This window comes from Erythrolamprus reginae, chromosome 6 (genome assembly GCF_031021105.1).
Source record: "Erythrolamprus reginae isolate rEryReg1 chromosome 6, rEryReg1.hap1, whole genome shotgun sequence".
NCBI lineage: Eukaryota > Metazoa > Chordata > Lepidosauria > Squamata > Dipsadidae > Erythrolamprus > Erythrolamprus reginae.
Genome location: NC_091955.1, coordinates 87,803,306 through 87,822,586, shown reverse-complemented (window position 1 = coordinate 87,822,586; position 19,281 = coordinate 87,803,306). Strand labels below are relative to the sequence as shown.

At 36.7% G+C, this 19,281-nt stretch overlaps 1 protein-coding gene across 3 annotated transcripts in view; it reads left to right on the top strand.

Moving 5' to 3' along the window:
• Positions 1-543: 543 nt before the first annotated feature.
• LOC139169069 (1-phosphatidylinositol 4,5-bisphosphate phosphodiesterase zeta-1-like) overlaps positions 544-19,281 on the top strand; it is a 35,954-nt gene continuing 17,216 nt past the window's right edge. The window contains exons 1-5 of one of the 3 annotated variants that reach the window (XM_070754872.1): positions 544-626; positions 12,176-12,377; positions 17,671-17,815; positions 18,305-18,457; positions 18,726-18,947. In XM_070754872.1, the coding sequence (XP_070610973.1) occupies positions 12,193-12,377; positions 17,671-17,815; positions 18,305-18,457; positions 18,726-18,947 (705 nt within the window). In that variant the 5' untranslated portion in view covers positions 544-626; positions 12,176-12,192. Of the gene's footprint in view, positions 627-12,159; positions 12,378-17,670; positions 17,816-18,304; positions 18,458-18,725; positions 18,948-19,281 lie in introns of those variants that run through there. The other 2 variants (XM_070754873.1, XM_070754871.1) reach the window with 2 other exon arrangements.

Genomic DNA, 19,281 nt, shown 5'->3' with positions numbered 1-19,281 from the left:
TAAGTTTATTTGAATCTGTTTTTAAAAGACAAGATTGGGGAATTGAATTTGATTTAATTATTAAATCTAGTCTTCTACCCGAGTCCTCCAATTCAAAGGAATCTACTTAGTGTGTAAACCTTCTCCAAGCAGTGAAGATAGCTTGTGTTTGGTGAACTAACCAGTAAGAAATTCTCTACATGAGCTTGGGTGAAGTAGGTTTCTCTTAATAATCTTACAAGATAATTATACGATTGGGTGACAACAGCAGTAGAAGAGATATTGGTCTGTTGGACCATAATACCATCTTGGTTCAAGAAGTATATAAGATGGGTAGCTGAACGTTTTTCAGCATTTTTTTTTCTTTTAATTATATGTGTGGTATATATCTTATTATTTTTGTCTTTTAAACCAGACAAGTGATTCACTGAAGGCTGGAAATATTACTATAGAGGATTTTAGAAGAATATATCGTAGTATAGCACATCGATGTGAAATTCATGAGCTCTTCACAACCCACTCTCCAAATCACAGAACGTTATCGCTACCAAATATTGTTGATTTTCTCAGAAATGAACAGTTTCAGGATAATGCTGATGAAACAATTGCATCTCAGCTTCTTGAAAAATTTGAGCCCATTGAAGAAGGTATGCTGTATTTTTAAGTTCTGAATATCACAAATGGAATTTACCAAATGGAATTCAGTAATACTATACACCCTTTTAATATTTTTAAATGTACACAGTAATTTAGAAATAAAACATATTCTCAGAAATCTAATTTTCAAGTATAAAAATATGGACCACCTTTAACATTGAAATATGGATTTATCAATACAAATAATTTCAAAGATGGATTCGTTTTTCAGTTGTCACGCTAAAAATAATTATTTTATCTGCTGTCATTTCCTAGTGGAATTGGGTAGTTGGGTAAAGAGGTGAATAATAAGTTGTGACTAATTTGTTCTGCTTTCCAAAGTAGCTTTGGACAAAGAAACACTGTTAATTTGATCAATATGGCCAATATGTCCATATAGGGGTTTTTTTTTTCATTTAGTTTAAGCCAGTTGCTGCTGGAATATAGTGTCCCTTCCTTCACTTGCTGGCTGGATTGAGAAATGATTGCTGCTGAGATTTTTACAATTCACTAATCTCCAATTTCCAATGAAATTCAGGGAATGCAAGGAGTGAGGCTCTCAAATAAAAGCTAGCTATAATTGAGTCTGGTGAGGATACCATTTTATGCATATTGCATTAAAAACTACACTGAGTAAGGATGTAAAGGATTAACATTACCATCTTTGCTATATTTACATCCTGAAGATAGAAATGAGAAAATACATTTTGGAAAAGAAGTATCTGGGCAATTTGCAACCTTATTCCTCATTTATTCTTCACTATTTGATAACTGTTGATATAGATTTCTCCCATTAATGATTAATTCAATTAAAATTATATACCCCACAATTAAATAAAGAGTTGCCAGATCCCATAGACCAATAATCAGTACTTCATAGCCAATGGTTTAAAAGACCAGTGATATAGTTAATTTAATATAATTATCCTCATCTGCCTCTGGCTAAGATTTAAGTCAATATAACTATGATATGATCAGACTATAAGCTGTATAGCAGTGTTTCCCAACCTTTTTTGAGCCGCGGCACATTATTCACATTTTCAAAATCCTGGGGAACATTGAGGGGGGGGGGGGCAAAAAAGTTTGGACAAAAAAAATCTCTCTTTCTCTCTTTCGCTCTATTTCTCTCTCCCTCCCTCTTTCTCTCCCTCCCTCTTTCTCTCTCTCTCCATCCCTTTCTTTCTCCCTTCCTCTCTCTTTTGCTCTTTCTCTCTCCCTCCTTCCCCCCTCTTGCTGTCTTTCTTTCTTTCTTTCTTTCTTTCTCTTTCTCTCTCATTCTGTCTCTCTTGCTATCTCTTTCTTTCTCCCTTCCTTCCTCTCTCTTTGGCTCTCTTTCTCTCTCCTTCCCCCCTCTTGCTGTCTCTTTCTTTCTTTCTCTTTCTCTCTCTCATTCTGTCTCTCTTGCTATCTCTTTCTCTCTCTTCCTTTCTTTCTCTCTCTTGTTCTCTCTCTTCCTTCTCTGTGGAGGCCGGCAAAGCTTTTCCGGGTAGGCTGGCTGGGGGATAGGGCGCGCGCGCACACGCACCCCCGACGTTCCAAAGAACCTTCTCCGACCTCCGCTGTGAGAAGGTTTTCTCTGAGCACTCGCCGGAGGAGCTGGAGAAAGGGGCAGATCAAGCGGGAGGGCGGGCGTCAGCGGCGAGAAGCCAGGGGCGCGAGGGGAACGGAGGCACTGGGGGGTGGGGGCAGCCGCGGCGCCGGCCTCCGCACTTTCATCGCTCCCCACCCCAAACTCCAACGCCCAGCTCCTTGCGCGGCACTGGAAAAGGGTGCTGCATTGCCGGCTTCTACCTGGTGCTGCCAGGGAATCTCCAGCTGGGCAGGGCTCTCCTTAAGCTCTCCTTTTTCCCTAGGAGCTTGGCGGCACACCTGGCTGTGTCTCGCGGCACACTAGTGTGCCGCGGCACACCAGTTGGGAAACGCTGCTGTATAGCATGGGTAAAAGTGATGATATCCAGTCTGCAATTGTAATTGAAAGTAGACTGTGCAGAAAAGTCTGAAAAGCAACAGAGAGTAAAATGATCACTTCAGATCACAGAGAAGGAGAGGAAGGTAGTCCTTTTTTACTTTTTGCATTTTGCATTTTTGGAATTCAAGGAGAAGGGGGAGACTTAACTGGCTGGAACAGACAAAGGGAAGGATAAAAACAGGAAAAAGCCATTTTAATTTGCACTTCAGATCACAGAGAAGGAGAGGAAGGTAGTCCTTTTTTACTTTTTGCATTTTGCATTTTTGGAATTCAAGGAGAAGGGGGAGATTTAACTGGCTGGAACAGACAAAGGGAAGGATAAAAACAGGAAAAAGCCATTTTAATTTGCACTTCAGATCACAGAGAAGGAGAGGAAGGTAGTCCTTTTTTACTTTTTGCATTTTGCATTTTTGGAATTCAAGGAGAAGGGGGAGACTTAACTGGCTGGAACAGACAAAGGGAAGGATAAAAACAGGAAAAAGCCATTTTAATTTGCACTTCAGATCACAGAGAAGGAGAGGAAGGTAGTCCTTTTTTACTTTTTGCATTTTGCATTTTTGGAATTCAAGAAGAAGGGGGAGACTTAACTGGCTGGAACAGACAAAGGGAAGGATAAAAACAGGAAAAAGCCATTTTAATTTGCACTTCAGATCACAGAGAAGGAGAGGAAGGTAGTGGCCCGCGCGCCTAACGGCGCGCGAATCATATAACTATAAACCAAAATCAGCAAAGTTTGGTAGCAATAGGGGTTGTGGATTTTATTGCTAAGTACTTGTATTTCAATACATTGTTAAGATGACTGGCTTGGTGCAGTGTAACACTTGTTTGGCTGTTGTCTTCCGTAGTACCTTGTGGAACTTGGGGTACTGCCCTCTTTGCATTAGGACATCTAGGTTAGATGGCGAGATCTCTAGATTGCAGTCCTTAGTTTGTAGCTTGCAGTCAGAAGTGGAAAGATTGTCCCAGCCACGTGCTGTAATGCAGCCATGTGTCCAGCCTCCACTTCCACAGCGCCACCCGAGGAGGAGGGCTGTGTGGACAACTGTCGGTTCAGGAAGATTGCGTGCAGTTGAGCAAAAACATAGTAATTTTGGTCTCTCTTTATCGAATTCCTATACTGTTCTTGCGGATTTAAATAGTAAGGATGTTGGAGATATTAGCAAGGCCCCTCAGGCAGAGAATGAGGGGATATTCAAAGGGGAAGTTGTTTTAAATGTCACCAAACCATCAAGTGCAGTTAGTAGAAATATAAAGAGGACACATTTTCTTGTGGGTGATTCGACTGTTAGAGGTGTTGATTTGGGACAGAGTAAGGACGTGGTGAAGGTGCTGAGGTGTCTCCCAGGGGCCACTGCCAGCAGGGACAGGAGGAGGATTACAAACATTGTTAAGGCTGTGAGTAAAGGTAATAACATTGATGTGGTGGTGCATCTTGGCACAAATGATTTGTCCCAGAGAAATGTCAATGTAGTAAAAAGAGATTTTCAATGTCTAAGTGTGGAGCTGGGTAAAATAGCAGATTCAGTGACTTTCTCAGAGGTGTTACCGGTTTGTGGCCAAGAGGATAAAACAACGTGTATCATAGAGTTTAATGTGTGGTTAAAGCAGTGGTGTAAAGCTGAAGGTTTTGGCTATGTAAGTCATGATGTCAGTAGGTGGTCTAATAGGGAGTTGTTTAAGAGGGATGGTTTGCATCCATCATACAGAGGTACCCAGGTACTCGGTGAGGAATTCAGAACTTTTTTGGACAGGCATTTAAACTAGGTAAAGGGGACAGAGATGTAACTGATGTGGGTGATTTCTGTCCCCGACCAATGAGGATAAAGCAGTTTTTGGAAGCTTATGAAAAGGGAGCTGCAAATAAAATAGATGTAGTTGTTGATGATAAGGGGCAAACTAATAATGAAAATAATGTTCTTCGTGTAATGTGCACGAATGCTCGAAGCTTGAGCAACAAGCTCTGTGAATTAATGGCCATAATATCTAGAGATAATTTGGACCTGGTTGCCATAACTGAGACATGGTTTAAGGATTCTAATGAATGGGAAATATCCATACCAGGATATACACTGTATAGGAAGGATAGAATAGAGAGAAGGGGAGGTGGAGTAGCCATTTATGTTAAAGAAACTCTAAAAACAACACTAATTCAAAATACATGTCAAGATCTAGAGACCCTCTGGATTTGCATGCAAAATAAAGACGGTTCTGTCATTAGAATTGGGGTGATCTATAGGCCTCCAGGGCAATCTGAGGAATATGACAACAAGATGGTGGATGAAATTACCCAAATGGCAGTAAAGGGAGATATTGTGGTTATGGGTGATTTCAACATGCCTGACGTTGACTGGAATATCCCCAGTGCCCTTACATGCAAAAGTAAGAATATAGTAGAGGCCTTTACAGGAGCAGCTCTGGCACAGCTGGTTAAGACACCAACTAGAGGGGAGAATATTCTAGATTTAGTTTTTACGAATGGGAATTGGGTTTCAGATGTCAAGGTGGGAGAAAATTTAGGTTGCAGTGACCATCTATGTTTGTGGTTTGATGTAAAAACTCATTGTGAGCAATCCTATAATGCAACCAAAGTATTGGATTTCAGAAAAACAAATTTTAATGCAATGGGGGAATATTTAGATAATGAATTAAAGGGGAGGGATAAAATGGCAGGAGCGAGCACCCAGTGGACTGTATTTAAAAAGGCCATCTTAAAAGCCACTGGACTGTATGTAAGACAAATAACTAAAGGTAAAAGGAAGAAGAAACCGCTATGGTTTAGCAATGATGTAAGGACTATAGTCAATGAAAAAAAGGCTGCCTATAGGAGGTATAAAGAGTCTGGAAGTATAGCTGATAGGGAGGTGTATAAAATGAGACAGAAGGAGGCGAAACAGATAATATATGCTGCTAAAGCCTCAAAAGAGGAAGAAATTGCCAAATCTCTAAAGAAGGGGGATAAAACCTTCTTCAGATATATTAGTGATAAGAAGAAGAAAAACTGCGGCATCACGAAGCTTAGTACTGGGAAAAATACATGCATTAATGGGAATAAGGAGATCGCTGACCATTTCAATAGCTACTTCTGTTCAGTTTTCTCAAAAGACACCTTACAAAATAATACTATAGAGGGATATAGCATTGCCTCCAACTGTACGGATTCAGCTCCAGTGATCTTAGAAGCCGATGTCTTAGAAGAACTTGAACGATTAAAGATAAATAAGGCAATGGGTCCAGATGGCATCCACCCCAGAGTTCTTAAAGAACTCAGATCTGTCATTGCTACCCCCCTGACTGATTTGTTTAACCAATCCTTGTTAACAGGAGATGTTCCTGAGGATTGGAGAATGGCAAGTGTTGTGCCTATCCACAAGAAGGGCAGTAGAGAAGAAGCTGGTAACTACAGGCCAGTTAGCTTGACATCAGTTGTCGTTAAAATGATGGAGACTCTACTGAAAAAGAGGATAAATCAGCACCTAAAAAACAATAAATTATTGGACCCAAATCAGCATGGCTTTACTGAAGGCAAATCATGTCAGACTAATCTCATTGATTTCTTTGACTATGTCACAAAGGTGTTGGATGAAGGTGGTGCTGTGGATATTGCCTACCTGGACTTCAGCAAAGCCTTTGATACGGTTCCACATAAAGAGCTGATAGATAAATTAGTGAAGATTGGACTTAATCCCTGGATAGTTCAATGGATTTGCAGCTGGCTGAAGCATAGACACCAGAGGGTTGTTGTGAATGGCGAGTATTCTGAGCAGAGTCAGGTTACAAGCGGTGTGCCACAAGGGTCTGTTCTGGGTCCTATTCTTTTTAATATGTTTGTGAGTGACATAGGGGAAGGTCTGGTAGGGAAGGTTTGCCTATTTGCCGATGACTCTAAAGTGTGCAATAGGGTTGATATTCCTGGAGGCGTCGGCAATATGGTAAATGATTTAGCTTTACTAGATAAATGGTCAAAGCAATGGAAACTGCAGTTTAATGTTTCCAAATGTAAAATAATGCACTTGGGGAAAAGGAATCCTCAATCTGACTATTGTATTGGCAGTTCTGTGTTAGCAAATACTTCAAAAGAAAAGGATTTAGGCGTAGTGATTTCTGACAGTCTCAAAATGGGTGAACAGTGCAGTCAGGCAGTAGGGAAAGCAAGTAGGATGCTTGGCTGCATAGCTAGAGGTATAACAAGCAGGAAGAGGGAGATTATGATCCCGCTATATAGAATGCTGGTGAGACCACATTTGGAATACTGTGTTCAGTTCTGGAGACCTCACCTACAAAAAGATATTGACAAAATTGAACGGGTCCAAAGACGGGCTACAAGAATGGTGGAAGGTCTTAAGTATAAAACGTATCAGGAAAGACTTAATGAACTCAATCTGTATAGTCTGGAGGACAGAAGGAAAAGGGGGGACATGATCGAAACATTTAAATATATTAAAGGGTTAAATAAGGTTCAGGAGGGAAGTGTTTTTAATAGGAAAGTGAACACAAGAACAAGGGGACACAATCTGAGGTTAGTTGGGGGAAAGATCAAAAGCAACATGAGAAAATATTATTTTACTGAAAGAGTAGTAGATCCTTGGAACAAACTTCCAGCAGACGTGGTAGATAAATCCACAGTAACTGAATTTAAACATGCCTGGGATAAACATATATCCATCCTAAGATAAAATACAGAAAATAGTATAAGGGCAGACTAGATGGACCATGGGGTCTTTTTCTGCCGTCAGACTTCTATGTTTCTATGTTTCTATGAGAGATATAATAAAATGCTGGTAAACCTGAAAAATCTAATCTTCATTAAATTTACATAGATTCATTCTCAGTAAGATTTAGAATTACTAATAGAATTTAAAAAATGGCCATACATGAATTATGTATATAAAATTGTGGTATGTTCAAAGCTTGAATGAATTACAGACTTTTACATTTCTACTTATTTTGAATAGCAATAGTCTGTTTTCCAGTTAAAAAGATCCACAAAATAATCTTTGATGATTTAAAAAAAATAATATGACTTTACGGAAATAAAGCTAAAATAGCATTAGCAAATAAAATAAAAAAGGTGCATGTTAAAATGCTAATTATGAATTCTGATTAAAGATTTAATAATAATAAGACTTGTATGCCGCCCCTCTCCGAAGACTCGGGGCGGCTCACAACAACAATAAACAATGCAATACAAATCTAATAATTAAAACCTATAGCTAAAAAGCTACTATCATTAAAACAATCAAAATTACACAATCATCACCATACATAAATCTTACTACATGTCAAAATCACTGAAATGTACAACAGTGCAGAAAAGCTAACCTTCCATCGCTGAATGGCACTTTTATGAGAAAAAATGCCTCAGCGATTAATTTTGCTAAATTAAATGCTAAAATTGCTAAATTATTGTCATGGCTAAATAGCATGAAACTTCATGTGTAGTCCATTTGCCAGGAATGACTTATTGTATAGTCACTTTGTCAGGGATTTCTCAAGTGGAGATTTTTGTTTTAAAGTCCTCTGTTCAGAAAATATTTGTGAACAGAAATTTAATGTAAACTCAATAAATCTTGCAAGTCATCTTAGGAAGAAAATATATTACGCTATAAGCGTACAAGCATACAAACAGGCCCAGTACTCTTAGGCTCAGTAGTCTTCAATATCTTCACAAATGACTTGGATGTGGGAATAGAAGGGGAATTTAACAAATTTGCTGATGATACTAAGCTGACAGGAATAGCTAAACGCCCTATAAGATAGGGACAAGATCCATCTGGATCTTGACATCCTTGAACACGACCCTATCTAACAAAATGAAATTCAATGTAGAGAGAAATCCTACACTTAGGTAGGAAAAACCAAAAGAATACATAAAAACTGGGTAAAACCAGGCTTAATAGCAGTGGCTATGAAAGAGATCTTGAAGTCTTAGTGGACAACCAGCTAAATGTGAGCCAGCAGTGTGCAGCGGCAGCCAAAAAAGCCAATGCAATCCTAAATTGCATTAACAAACGAATACAATCAAGATCAAGTGAGGTATTCTTACACTCTATAAAGCCCTAGTACGATCACACCTAGAGTACTGCATCCAGATTTGGTCATGACACTATAAGATGTTGACACACTAGAAAAAGTGCAGAGGAGAGCAATCAGAATGATTAGGGGACTGAAGACTAAAACGTGAAGAACCATTACAGAAACTGGGCGTGGCTAGTCTAGGGAAGAGAAGGACCAGGGGAGACATGATAACAGTGCTCCAATATTTGAGGGGCTCCCACAGAAAGGAGTGGGTCAAGCTATTTTCCAAGACACCCAAATTCCAGACAAGGAATAATGGATGGAAACTGATGAAGAAGAGATTCTGCCTAGGAAAAAAGAAGGAACGTTCTGACAGAACAATCAACCAATGGAACAGCTTTCCTTTGGAAGTTGTGGAAGCTTCATCAATTGAGACTTTCAAGAAGGAATTGGACTGCCATTTTTCAGAAATAGTGTAGGGTCTCCTACTTGAGCAGGGGGTTGGACTAGGTGACCTACAGTCAGTGTTCCCTCTAATTTTTTTGGGGGGTGGGCGGAAAAGTATAGCGTCTGAGCGGCAGTCCCTTCGGGACTGGGCGGCACAGAAATATGAAATAAATAAATAAATGAATGAATGAATAAATAAACAAATAAAAAACCCACCCTGTTTTGCTTCAGAGAATTTCAAAATAAAATACTGTACTGTGTGTCTGTAACAGTGAGCTCATAATAGGGCAACTCTATCAATATCAAAATGCCACTTAAATAGTTGAGCTAGTTTCAAACTAGATTTTGATTTTCTTTCTCTCTTCCTTACTCCCATTCTTTTTTTTTCTCTTTTCCTTCCTCTTTTTTCTATCTGTTTCTCTCTCTTCCTCTCTCTCCTTCCCTCTCACTCTTTCCCTCTTGGCTTCTGGGCAGGTTTGAAAAACTCTGAGTTGATGATGATTTTTAAGTGAGCGATTGCTCACTGCTCAGCTTAGAGGGAACTATGCCTACAGTACATTAATTTTCTTTATATATTTGTGACTGTAGTTATAGGCTTCAAAGATGAGGAGAGAAAAATATATATTGTGATTTTTTGGGTACTAGATAATAAAGGTTGTGTATTAGAAAAAATGTTTCTTGATTTGCTTTTATTATTTTTCCACACCTTTTTGCAATAAATAGTGGAATGTACAGTCTTTGTATGCAAGGAGTGTAATTAAGGTAATATAAATAATCACATCTATGTGCTAGAACGATTCATGTTTGGTCTTTCACTTTGCAGAATTTGGTGGGTCATTGGGTAGGCTAAGTGAAAGCAAGATTCTGATTGCGTAATGGCAGTTTAAGTACAGTACCCCACAATTGCATATGACCACATATGAATTGTGTTTTGCATCTGGATGAGTATGCAAAGAGAACCAAAATAGATTCTGAAAAGGAGCATACTTGTGAGAGATAATAAGCTAGCCAGTCTCCTCTGATCTGGCAGTTACAAGAATTAAACTGTCCTCTTGCCTTAAACATCTGAAACAGTCTTTAATTGCTGTTTGTCTTCATAACCTTTGAATTTGAAAGTAGTATATTTAGTCCTGTTGTCTTTTTAGCTTCTTCGCACTTAGCAACAACAGCATCACATCTGTACAGCAGAGACCTGCTGGAACAGTAATAACAACATACTTATGGAGCACGGCAGTATAAGATGCAGTAGATAAAAAAACCTGTATACACATTCTGCTTGCATCGTTGGAATAGAGGGTTGAGATGGTATATTGTCTTCAGGGAGTGTAGCCTATGTTCTGTCTAACATTTTGAAATATCTTTAACAATGCAGTCATTTAATTAGTTTACTTGTCCAAAGGGCTTAGATGTAGGAAATTGTCCTTCCTTGAAAAATACTGTTACTCTCTTCCTAAAGAAGTTGTAGCCTAAGAAAGAGACTCTTGGAAATAATTGGGATCAAAAGGGAAGAATAAAAGTAAAGTATGCTTTGGGCAGAAATAAAGCCATTCATGCACTACTTATTTTATTCGGCCTTTTGCATCTATTTAAGAGTCCATTTTTATATCCTGAACCTTGTAAAACCCAAATACGAGACTAAATATATGATACATATAAATAGAAGCATATTATATACCTCTTTTTTAAAAAGCCCAATAGATAAAGTTATGTGATCAATGATAATTTTTTTTCATAAACTAAGGAAAGGAAAATATTAATATCCTACCTAAACAGATTTATTTGGAAAATCAGTCCTATTAACAGCAAATGTATTTCATCTGTCAGTATTGCATGATGTTAGTGTGACTAGAATTCGTTTCTTATGTAGAATAAATCTTTCTCCAAATAAACTTCAAATTTAGCCCTGATCCTGGGAGGCTGGGACTCTCATGATAAAAATCCCGTGAGGGTTTATAAAATAGATATATATGCATAGAGATGGTTCAGAGTCTCTCTGTCCAGAGTCACTTTGTAGAATGAAATGGGCACAAAATAAATTTATAGATATGGCACATATTTAAATTTCATTGGTTTTATATTGCATCAATATTGTGAGATAGGAAGGAGACAAAACAATCATAATGGTGTTTAACTGACTTTGTTTTGAAAGAGGTCTTTGAACAAGTTTGAGATTTGCTATTTCCTGAGCAAAAAATTAAAGAGATTTGGTGTCAATTACTGAATGGGTGTTAAAATATCCAGTGACTTTAGGAAATCAAATCCTTTAAGTAAAAAACAATAATTGGGGGAAATAAGGGATGTAGCATTGCTTTATAATCAGAGGACAAAAGTCAGCCAAGGATAGGATTTTAAATTTCATCGTGTTTGTAAAAATAATTTTAAATGGATGGAATTTAAGACTACAATTCCTAGTTGAATCCTACTGAACTATTTTCTAGGCAAAATATACCTTCTGACCACAGAATTAAGTGCAGCCACTGATGCATCCATTTCCTCAAAACTTCACAAAATTAAGAGAGATAGAAATCTCATAGTATCATGGTATCTTTTGTCATTTTGACAGTTTCAGATGGGACTTTGCAAGATGATGGTGCTTTATTTTGTTGGGCATCTAACTTATTATATGACAGTCCATACAATGGTGCCCAGGTGAACGTTCTGAAAGGCTTCTGAGCATAGTATTAAGTCTTATACGTGGAAATGATTGCAGGATTTATTGGTTTAAGTACATATACTAAACGCACACACAAGTATGCAGCATAGTATGTTAGCTAATATCAAATGCAGTTTGTGATCTGACTAATATTGTATCAATTTGAACAGAATAAATCTGAGAGAATTTCATTTATAGGATGTTAAGCATAACCTGAATAACCGTGACAAAACAAAGATACTGAGGGTGCATCAGCCAATGCTCATGAAAGATATCACTCAATTACTGAGTTGATTAAGTTATAGGAGCATATAAAATACATATCCTATGTGATTCATTTTCTTTCAATTCCTCATCACTGAGTGCAAGAACAGTTTAGATTTTCATGTGTGATTTGACATTCTGTTACATGAATATATTTAATCTGTGTGTCCGTGCTGGAGATATATATGTGTTTATAATGTTCTGGCTTTCAGCAAGGAGAAATAAAGAGATGACATTTGAAGGATTTATAAGATATGTGACCTCTGAGGACTGCGCAATATTTAAAAGTGAGCACAGAACTGTTTACCAGGATATGTCCCGTCCACTATGTGAATACTTTATTTCATCCTCACACAACACCTACCTCATATCTGATCAGCTAATAGGGTCAAGTCACCTGTGGGGCTATGCAAGGTATTTGTATCCATTTTGAATCATTAGTTTAATATAATAAGTAGTTCAGTAGAACAGCTTCTTCTGTTTTTCTGAATCTCATTTTCAAAAGCATAAATTAAAACATCATTAAAAACCTCTAAAATCACAAACAGAAAACACAGTAGCTAGATTACAATTCAATACGGCAGGTAAATATTTTGGTGTTTGCTATCGGGAGTTTCTAAGATTTGCTAGAGCTATTTTGTGGCAGACCATTAAACATAATTAACAATAAGCATCAGAGAATAAAGGAGTGTGAGAACTTATAGTAATCTAGGGTTTCTCATGAGAGAACTAGAATTGTACCATGTTTTGTGTTAGACTTCCTCAGTTCCAGGAATTCTTTAATTTATGTGGCTCAGTCCTGTGCACAAAAGGAAGCACTGAGAAACAGATAGCAGAAGATTAGCAGCAAGAGAGAAGAACAAGCATTTTGTGTAGACATTGAAAATCTAGAATTTTTAGGAGCCAGTGCTGTGTATAAGGTTTAAGAAACATTTGTTAATAATTGAGACAGACCTCCCAAGTATACCAGTTTCTTGAGCCTGGGAACAATTTATACAGAATATTTTTTCACTTAAGAGGGAATTTTTTTAAATCAAGTCTAGCTGAACTATTAGCACCTATATGGATGCATCCATCTAATTTTATTGGCAAGAATATGGACATTTCTTGCCATCTAGGCTATTCTCATGCTAGCCTAGAACTTTTGCATTGAAATTTTAGGACAGTTTCTCCTGCAAATATTGATCAGGAATGACGATGTTTAGTTTTCTGAGGTAAGATATTGTTGTCCTTCTGAATGTCCACTTGAGTATGATGAAACACATGCATACTATCAAAAGTTAGAGATAACTAGCAACTAGCAAGAACCATGATGGTGCAGTGGTTAGAATGCATTACTGCAGGCTAATTCAGCTGACTGCCAGCTGCCAGTAATTTGGCAGGTTAAGCCTCACTGGCTGAAGTTTGATTCTGCCTTCCATCCTTCCGAGGTCAGTAAAATGAGGGCCCAGATTGTTGGGGGCAATATGGTGACTTGTAAACCACTTATAGAGAGCTGTAAAGTTCTGTATATAAGTCTGGATGCTGTTGCTATTGTTAATATAAGGGGGTTAAAGGAGGACAGGAAAACAAAAGATATGAGTCAGATAACCAGTTGTGTAAAACTGTTTATATATTGTCAAAGATTCAGTAAGTAGCCCCAAATAAATCATGGTTTTGGCCTGCACATAGAGCTTATATTTAAGTGATTGTCCATTAGGGCTCCAAGATCCCTCTAGTACAGTGGTTCTCAACCTGGGGGTTGGGACTCCTTTGGGGGGGTGTCGAACAACCGTTTCACAGGGGTCACCTAAGACCTTGGGAAAAGACAAATTTCCCATGGTGTTAGGAACTAAACCTATTCTGGTGCCTTGGAACATATTTTTACAATCTGACCAATCAGGCGTTTATAGTGGGAAAGTCCCTCTGACCTCCCTACCAATCAGTTTAAAGCTTAGTTGGGAGAATTGGCATTATACTTACGGTTGGGTGTCACCACAACATGAGGAACTGTATTAAACGGTCGCGGCATTAGAAAGGTTGAGAACTACTGCTCTAGTAGTTACTGCTATTGAGCAAAGTTTCACCTAATCTGTGTATCTATATTTTACAATAGAGTAGTTAATTGTTTCTGGATGGATCCTGGTGGAGTTTAAGAGGCTGGGTACAGGGAAGAAAACCAAACTAAGGATAATTCAATAACCTGTTTTGGAATCAGTTGTGAATTCTAATAATCCTGTTGCTAATAAACTGTTTCTACTTTGTCTCCTCTGAGAAAAGCTAACATAATAAATGTTTGCGCCCCAGCCTTGAATGGTACTACCTTGACTGTGTAGGGTTTCCTGTTATGTCTGTCTTTAAAACAACTTTTGTTAAACCATGTACCTTATTTAATAGGGTTCTGTCAAACAAAATGAGTGAATAAAGAATGCTAATAGTAGTTTGCCAGTAGAGTTCAATAGAGAGATAAAAAAAGAAGATTGAAGATATAATCTCTTTATTTTGAAGGATGATATACTCAATTGTGAGGGGTAAAAAGTTTATCTTTTGAATAGCTGCTGAATGCAACTGTTGTGCCTTAAGATCCATTGATTATTCATTCTGAGTATGCGAGTTTAACATTTTTGTTAATGTGAAGGCAAATTAAATTTTAATACAATTGATCATGTATCTTAGATACATAGAAAAGTGGATTTCAATAAATTCAGAGCAAGTTGAATGGATTCCATTACAGAAGAAGCTAATGGAAAAAATAGGTTTAAGATGGATGACAATTCCAGGAGATACTAAAAGCATAACTGCAAATAATTCCAATTAGAAAAAAAGAGTGGATATAGAAGAAACTAATACAGGTATTCTTCCACTTACAAGCACAATTGAGTCCAAAATTTGCATTGGTAAGCAAGACCAGTGTAAGTGAATTTTGCCCCATTTTACCATTTTTTTTGCTACTGTTGTTAAGTGAATCACTGCAGTTGTTAAGTTAGCATGGTTGGTAAGTGAATCTGGCTTCCTCATTGACTTGTCAGAAAGTCACAAAGGGTGATGACATGACCTCGGGACATTGCAATCATCATAAATATGAGCCAGTTACCAAGCATCCAAATTTTGATCATGTGGCCATGGGGATGTTGCAACAGTTGTAAGTGTGAAAAACGATTGTAAGTCTTTTTTTTCAGTGCCTTTGTAACTTAAATTAAGTCACTAAACAAATGGTTGCAAGTTAAGGAATACCTGTATAACTTAACACAAAACACTAATCAGAATTCTGAAAATAAAAAAGATCATATGTAAGAGAGAGACATTACTAAGGAAGAATAGATATTAATAGCCTGGAAGTATAGAGGGTGCTAGAAAAATAAATAGGTTCCTTTTTCAATATAAAAAATACTAAACTGTTTAGTGAAAATGACAATATTAATACCTCTTTACTTTGAATGAGTAGAAAGCCATGAATTACATCTTAGAATTCTGAAATAATTTACTGAAATTTCATCAAAGCTTTATGTATTCTCCTTGACAAATAATGGAAAACTGGTGAAATGCCAGGCAGTTAGAAAAGGTAGTTAAATACCGTATGTACTGTATATACTGTATGCACTGTATTCAAAAAGTGGGGAAAATAGATGTAATGAACTGAAGACTAGTTAGTCTGATGCCAAATAGCAGACCATGAAGGAGTTGATCGTTTAATATCTTGAAATAATATATATTTACCAAAAGATAATATATATTTATCAAGAACAAATCTTGTCAGGTTAATGTTATATCATTTTTAATTGCATGGCTTGTTTAGTAGACTGAGAATACCGTAAACATAACATACATTGACTTTAGCAAGACATTTGATAATGAACTTCATGTAGTAAACTGATCTGAATGGAATAATAATAAAATTTTGAAGCTAGTTCAAAAATTGTATTCAAATTGAAATCAAATACTGTACTCTTCTTTCAAATTACATAAAATTGAACGGGATAATTAATATCCTGGAAAACAAAAAACAATTTAAAATACTGTAGTATCAATTGGTTAGAGAAATGGACGGAAAATAACAAAATGATATTAAACTTAGATAATTGCAAAGTCAAATCCACAGTTATAGGTATTAAATAATAATACTTGTGAATTTGATCTTGGAGTAATTTTCAGATGAATATTTATGCAGGCTCAAGTGTTATTCCAGGCACAACTGCCTAAGAAGTATCTATAAGAAAGGCAACACACTTGAATACTGTCTCAATTTCTGGGCAATTTGTTTTCAAGATAAAGATAAACTGAAAAAGATTCATAGATTGATAGGACTAGAAATAATTGGGAATATTTAGCTTCTTGGAAATATGGGGAATACAAGAGTACTCTACAAATACCTGAAAAGATTTTCTCAGAAAGTCAGAACCTATTTTCAAACATTTTATAGTTCTGAAAATGGAATAATGGATTTAAATTAACATAGGCAAATTTTCTTTGAATGCTAGGAAAAACTTACTATCAGTAAGAACAATTCAAGAGTGGACCGCAGTACCTGCAGAAGTGGTGTACCTTTCCCTGGATATGTACAAATTGGGTGAAGATAATCCCTGTCTGGGATATTTTAATTGGGTTTCTCTACTATTCGGGAGATGGATTCACTAACAAAACTAGCAAAATCCATTAGAATAATTGTCTATAATTCTAAAACTATATTTGATTAAATGAAAAATTAAAATTAAAGCCAAAATTGACAAATATTCATCATGTGGAGTCCCCATTTGCCTTCTAAAGTATTCCAGGAAATGATGCTGTGTAATGAGTTTTGCAGTTGTTGGGATTTTAAAACCCATTGAAATTAATGGGACTAAGTTTTATGTCCTTTCTTTGGGGTACAAATCTTAATACTCTTGTCCTTCAGGGGCTCACAGTGAAATAGTCTTTTCCTAATGGCAATTCATAGTTTACTTTCCAGAAGCTGTGGAAGCACAATTTGCATAGTATACTACAGCAGTTGTGCTACAACATTAACTTTTGGGAATACTGTTGGATAGCTCACTCTGCATTCCCCCCCCCAGATAAATACTTGCTTTAGAAACTCAACTTCTTTCCTGAGGATTTTTAGAGCGAACTAGTCAAGTTAAAATAAATGATCTAGAAATATCATGTTTTACATTTTTCTTATACATGCAGCTCTTAGCACTATTGTAGCCAGACAACTTTTTAATAATCTCTAGAGCTTTTGTTATAAGTATTTTCTAAGAGTATTTTTCAACCACAATTTCCCATAGTACTAGCCCTATAATGTGCTATTTCAAAATGACTGAAAACATGTACTCTAGCATGAGAGCCTTAAAATATATTTTCTATGGTACATCTCTGGCTGTTACCAAAATAGATTAACAAAATTTCGTGAAACAAATTTAATTTGGGTTGTGTAGCTGGCCAGACACTGAGGGCTTTCTTTTGGACCTGATACTATTTCCTCACAACTGCAACTAAAGAAAACTGTCATGACAAACTTTTAATGACAATGTTGAATGAGGAACTCTGTTTATTTTAAATGACCCAAACCTACATACAGTATTACAATTGTGAGGGAAAAATGCCCATGTTTTGGTAGAATCAGAAATGGAAGTTGTGTTAGAGAACATCAATTCTATTAGCTTTCAACCTGACTAAGAATGGCAGAAAATTATTTTCATTTTTAATGTCTCAGTAGCAAATATATGACTCCATTTCTTTTTTCTTTTGTAAGTGCTCTGATGAAAGGATGCCGGTGCCTGGAAATAGATTGCTGGGATGGACCCAATAACGATCCTGTCGTTTATCATGGATATACATTAACAAAGAAAATTAGCTTTATGACCGTCATCCAAGTGATCGACAAATATGCCTTTGTGGTAAGTACATGTGTGATATACCTACCAGATCTTTTAAGATACTCTTTATTAATTACCCACATGCCTTCTGTATTTTGATGAATGATGAGAATTCAGTAAAACAAAAGGCACCTACTGCATGGACCATGAAACAATCTGTTGGGCAGAAACTTTTCCTCTTCAAAAGAGTAGAACCAAATAAGAGCTCTGTTCCAACCCATGTCTGCAACTGCAGTGGAAAGGAATAGATGAAAGAGGAGGGAATGTACAGTCTCTTCAGCACTAAGATGGTTTTGTTCCTCACTACTGCAGATAACCATAATTGAAAGGAAAGTAAGCCCTTTACAGAAGAAGCACTATGAGCTACTTACTTGGGACCACTTTAAGATGCTATAGTATTTTTTGGGTCTTAATGAAAACATCTGTAATTGCAATATTGCTTATTTTAGTTGTATGTATTTCCTATTTGTGCAATTAAGGAGGTTAATAACATTGAAATTGCATTTTCAGGTCTCTGATTATCCTCTGATATTGTCTCTGGAGAATCATTGTAGTCCTAAACAGCAGGAAGTTATGGTGGATTATCTAATAAGTATTCTGCGTGACAAGCTGGTTACACTTACAATAGATGAGACCATACCAACTGAATTACCTTCTCCCGAGGTAACATTTTTTTAAAAAAATATAATAGTTTACAGTTATATATAGGGACTTTTCCAGTTTTTTTAAATTCTGGATGGAATTGGGCTGCTGCAGGTAGACCAAGTGTGCAATTTGTGGGTCCTTTTAGACTCAAAACTGGTGGAAGTATTTTGAAAGGGAGCAAGATACCTTTGTACTATATACTTCAATGATGTTAAAATTAAAAGTATATCCCACAGGCTAATGGGGAATCTTATTAATCTGTAATAATACTGACTTATTTTTATAGGCACTAAAATTCAAAATTATGATAAAAAATAAAAAAATTGGAACACTTGAAGAAACGCTTGAAAGGAAAGATATGGACAGTCATGGTCAAACAGGAGAAATCGAAGAAGAGGAAACAAGTGATGATGAGCCAGATACTGAGCTAAAACAGCCTAAAGAATCTCTGGTTAAGAAAAGACAAGCACACTGGAAAAATGCAGCTCCCCCCAAAAAGAAGCAAAAAGTATGTATGTGAAATTAAATTTTCAAAGAAAAATTACATCTTTCTTAGTTCGCATTTGAAGATCTTTGATCCTCAAAGATTAGAAAAGTTCTCAAAGGAAGATATTTGAACTTCAAAGTTGGTTTGTATGATGGATGTGCAGTTATAAACCCACATTAGTATTTATCTCAAGCAGGTTTGCTATTTTTCATTTACTAGAAGCAAAGCAATTTTGCCTTTCTTAGGGCTATGGACAGAAAAATGTATGAAAAAGAACTTGAAATTTAAGAAATGTTGGGAAATGTCTTAAAGTGATGAACGTTAAGGAATGAACTACTTTGGATTCCAGATTCAG